This window comes from Centruroides sculpturatus, unplaced genomic scaffold, assembly GCF_000671375.1.
Source record: "Centruroides sculpturatus isolate CEXI.00-Female unplaced genomic scaffold, Cexi_2.0 scaffold294, whole genome shotgun sequence".
In the NCBI taxonomy this organism is placed as follows: domain Eukaryota; kingdom Metazoa; phylum Arthropoda; class Arachnida; order Scorpiones; family Buthidae; genus Centruroides; species Centruroides sculpturatus.
The window spans coordinates 19,748-21,793 of NW_019384468.1; the positions used below are offsets into that span (position 1 = coordinate 19,748).

Sequence of the window (2,046 nt, forward strand, 5' to 3'; positions counted from 1 at the left end):
TGATAACATTTCAGACATTGTTATAAATATTTTCATATATTTCGAATTTTTAACCGAATGTTCGAACCGTTTTAAATTCCAATTTGTTATTGCATATTGGTTCGATTATGGAATGATTGTAAACGTTCCAGAAAATTGATCAAATTGAAAACAGTTTGATGTTCGGCAATTCTCATCATTCTCAGTGATAGGTGTTATATATTAATTACTATAGTTGTTAAATAACTGAATATTAATGGGGTTTGCTTGCACAATCGTCGCAGGTAACAGCTAGTAATAATAATAAAATATTTAGAATTATTCACTTTTTATTTCGGTTTATTAAAACTAACAGCTGTTGATTATTAAAAAAATAAATTGTAATATAATTTCGTTCTACATCATCATCATGTACAAAGTTTAAGAACAAAATTTATCGAAAATTTCTTAGGACACAATATTGTGATTAAGCAATTGACTACCTGTTTCTGGTGCGGAATAGTTTCGGTAATTAATCTCTCGGGTGTTGAACGTATACGTTGTTCTCTTTATGCAGCTTATTTGACGAAAAAAATCTAAGAAAGATTTAAGTAACTTTCCTGACTGTTATATATATATATATATATATATATTTACACGTTTAAGTCATTTTCAGAAGGTATAACATGTGTTAAACAACCGTATATCCTCGTAATGTATCTATGAAAATACTTGTTATATTTGTAAAATTATAAGAAATATCTGAACTCTAATCCCATTGGCTCTGAAATATTTGAAAATTAGAATAAATTCTATAAACATAAGGAAACAGTCTTCTAAGTGTAACTTTTTAACAGGTGCAGAAATAAAGGATCAGTTCATTGAAAGATTTATATCACACGTAAGAATAAATAATGTATAGAAAGTACCTTACTTGGGTTGTGTTGTTAACTCTTTGCAAGACAATAAAAACAAGGAAAGCAGGCTGTCCTCCAGAGGAAAAGATGCCACGTTGTGTTTGCGACTGGCCTAGAGGAATAATCTGTAACGGTATCATGAGTCATCAAGAATTGAACATAATAATGGATGCTCTTTCTGAATATAAAGTTTCTACACTCAGGTAAATATATACGTGTAAAGTTTATATACAGGAAAACCTGTTTAAAACAAAAAACTTTTTGGTACAACCGATTCCGGCTTACGCAGGTTTTACTGTATAAAGGAATTTTTGAGTTTTTGCATATTATTACGTTGAAATGAAATCTGTGTATCGTAATTTCATTAAGATTGAACAGAGCAATTCTGATGTATCTTCCAAGTGGGATGTTCAAAGAAGTTCCAATTAGAGCATTAGACATTAGAAAAAGTGATGTTCTAGGCACAGAAAGCGAAGATGGATCGGTAATGTTTGAAGGCGCGGAAGATAGTTTACAAGTCATTCGTTTGTTTTCTGTGAAAGGATTGAATTCTTGGAGATGGATCGTACTTTCCACATTGAAAAATCTACAGTTTTTGTATATTTTAAGAGGCGAGTTGGGCTACATCGATAAAGATTTTACAATGGTCGCACCGGAGACATTAACCCAGTTAAGGCTGGAATTTTGTGAAATAAGAAGCCTTGATAAGCACGCATTTTCAAAGCACATAATGTTAAAGGAACTAAGTTTGCAGGACAACGAATTAACGGAAATTAAACGTTCTATGTTCCCATTACCAGCTTCACATTTGATGGATTTGCTTCTTGAGTAAGTATTTTTAAAGTATACATACCTTATATAATAAATTATTACTTAGATAATTGATAATTTTGTTTTAAGAATACATTTCCTAATAAAAACTTAATTTATTTCAACGAAAGATGGCTGTCAAGTACTACAGTAGAGCGTCGTTTATCCGAATCAATTGGGGACTGGGGTTGTTCGGATAACTTATTTTTCGGATAACCAATTATGTACGAAAAAATATATTAATTTATCCCGTGTTGAAATTTTTCTCCGTTGCGTGTCGCTTTGCGTTGAATTTTCGTCGATGTTAAGCCTAACGAAGACTATTGTATCGTTAAAAATTATTTTTTTATTTTGTACAAAC

The 2,046-nt window shown here is 30.9% G+C and overlaps 1 protein-coding gene across 1 annotated transcript; it reads left to right on the top strand.

The window, feature by feature from the left end:
• Nucleotides 1-705: 705 nt before the first annotated feature.
• LOC111621075 lies at nucleotides 706-1,707 on the top strand. Its single transcript, XM_023363134.1, has 2 exons — nucleotides 706-1,078; nucleotides 1,245-1,707. The coding sequence occupies exons 1-2, from the start codon at nucleotides 873-875 to the stop codon at nucleotides 1,705-1,707; spliced, it is 669 nt and encodes a 222-aa protein (XP_023218902.1). The 5' UTR covers nucleotides 706-872.
• The last annotated feature ends 339 nt before the right edge of the window (nucleotides 1,708-2,046 follow it).

Excerpts from the sequence above, each read along its gene's own strand:
- LOC111621075 (XM_023363134.1), top strand. The coding sequence starts at position 873 with ATGTATAGAAAGTACCTTACTTGGGTTGTGTTGTTAACTCTTTGCAAG. Across the intron at positions 1,079-1,244 it reads TATAAAGTTTCTACACTCAG|ATTGAACAGAGCAATTCTGA; the intron begins GTAAATATATAC and ends AATTTCATTAAG.